Source organism: Amphimedon queenslandica, unplaced genomic scaffold, assembly GCF_000090795.2.
Source record: "Amphimedon queenslandica unplaced genomic scaffold, v1.1 AMPQUscaffold_4981_Cont23044, whole genome shotgun sequence".
NCBI classification, from domain to species: domain Eukaryota; kingdom Metazoa; phylum Porifera; class Demospongiae; order Haplosclerida; family Niphatidae; genus Amphimedon; species Amphimedon queenslandica.
In genome coordinates, this window is record NW_003554711.1 from 1 (window position 1) to 1,609 (window position 1,609).

General features: G+C 30.8%; 1 protein-coding gene across 1 annotated transcript; it reads left to right on the forward strand.

The window, feature by feature from the left end:
- The first annotated feature begins 6 nt into the window (after nucleotides 1–6).
- On the forward strand, nucleotides 7–757 carry LOC109592495 (uncharacterized). Its single transcript, XM_020007932.1, has 3 exons — nucleotides 7–165; nucleotides 281–331; nucleotides 389–757. Exons 1-3 carry the CDS (start codon nucleotides 54–56, stop codon nucleotides 724–726), a joined length of 501 nt encoding a protein of 166 aa, XP_019863491.1. The 5' UTR covers nucleotides 7–53; the 3' UTR covers nucleotides 727–757.
- Nucleotides 758–1,609: the final 852 nt, after the last annotated feature.

Here is a 1,609-nt window from a genome sequence, read left to right on the forward strand (position 1 = left end):
CATACATTCAAGTATCAGTAAAACCTGATCAGTCTGAATCTGTTGCTGATGAGATGTCCCATGCTTTATCTATTGATGGTATACAAACATCATTTGATGCATCTACTGTTCAATGGAATATTGAAGTATCTAAGAATGATTTATTGTCAACTACTCCTTTATCAGGTAATTATAATTTCTTATTTCTTCTTCTTCTTCTTCTTCTTTTTCTTCTTCTTCTTTTTCTTCTTCTTCTTCTTCTTCTTCTTATTATTATTATTGTAATTATAATTATTATTAGTTGTTCCATCAGTTGTTCCTGCCACTTCAATGGAAAATGTACGACTAGAAGGTAAATTTGATTATTTGATTTACAACTATTACTTGATTTTAATAATACATTCAATAGATCAACAGGTCCACCAACCATCACTTGATCCTCAACTAGCAGTAAAAGTTTTTAGGGGACAGTTTGAACCATTATCAAAATTGTTATCAGTTTCTTCTAATAGACTGGCAGTTGCTCCTGCTTTGTTTGGTCAAGGTCTCATCACATTTGATTGTTATAAGAATGCTACTGAAGGAAGTAGCAAGACAGAGGAAGAGAAGAGTACAGGTCTAATGATATCACTAATGTCTACAATCAGTACACAACCTGAATTACTAACTGAACTGATTAATGTATTAAACAGAATAGAACCATTTAAACTAATAGCAACTAAACTAGTTGAAGCTTCTTATCACTAACTTGCCTTTGAGTTTTATTATTATTATTATTATTATTATTATTATTATTATTATTATTATTATTATTATTATTATTATTGTTGTTGTTGTTGTCATCAAGAGTACATTAATACTCTTGATTTTATTTTACTTTTTATTATAATTAATTTTGTTCAATTTGATACGTGGGCGTAGGGTTACTGAAATGGGCGGGGCTCATTTTGATTAATATTTAGAGTATATCTGATTTTAGAAAATGGCTGCAACTAATTAGTTGAAGCAGAGTCCAGCCACCAGAAAAAAAATGGAAAAAGGAAAGAAAGGAATCAGGTATGTTTAATATTGTATTTACTGTATGTTTCAATGATAGGCTTTGTACATGATCTCAGGCCAACTTTCACCAAAAATGACTAGGTAAAAATTCTCCATTAATATAATTTTTTATGATGCATATACATGTACTTATGTTGCTTAGAAAGTTTGAACTTCTTTCGATTAAAATTGAATTTATTATGAATTTTAAAGTTGCTCCCAAATTTGGGCCAAAAACTATGGGCTATAAATAGTACAGGGTGCGAGCCAAATTTCTCCAAAATTTAAAACGAGAAGATTCTCCTTTGTATAAGTTTTTCTGATGCATATACATGTAATTATGTTGCAAAGACAGTTTAAAAAACTGATGCTGATATTAATGCATGATCCCATTTGTTTATACATCTCTTCCAGTCTTGATGCTAGTGCATGCATCATATTGAGAACTGTACATAAGAACATGTACATGTACACGTATGTGCATGTATTTAAAATGGAGGATGCTCTCCAAGCCATTTTTGAAGGAGAGTGGAGGGAGTAAAGAGAGGAGCATTATGAGTATGTTTGTTATTGTGTGTATAGGCTGATAGTC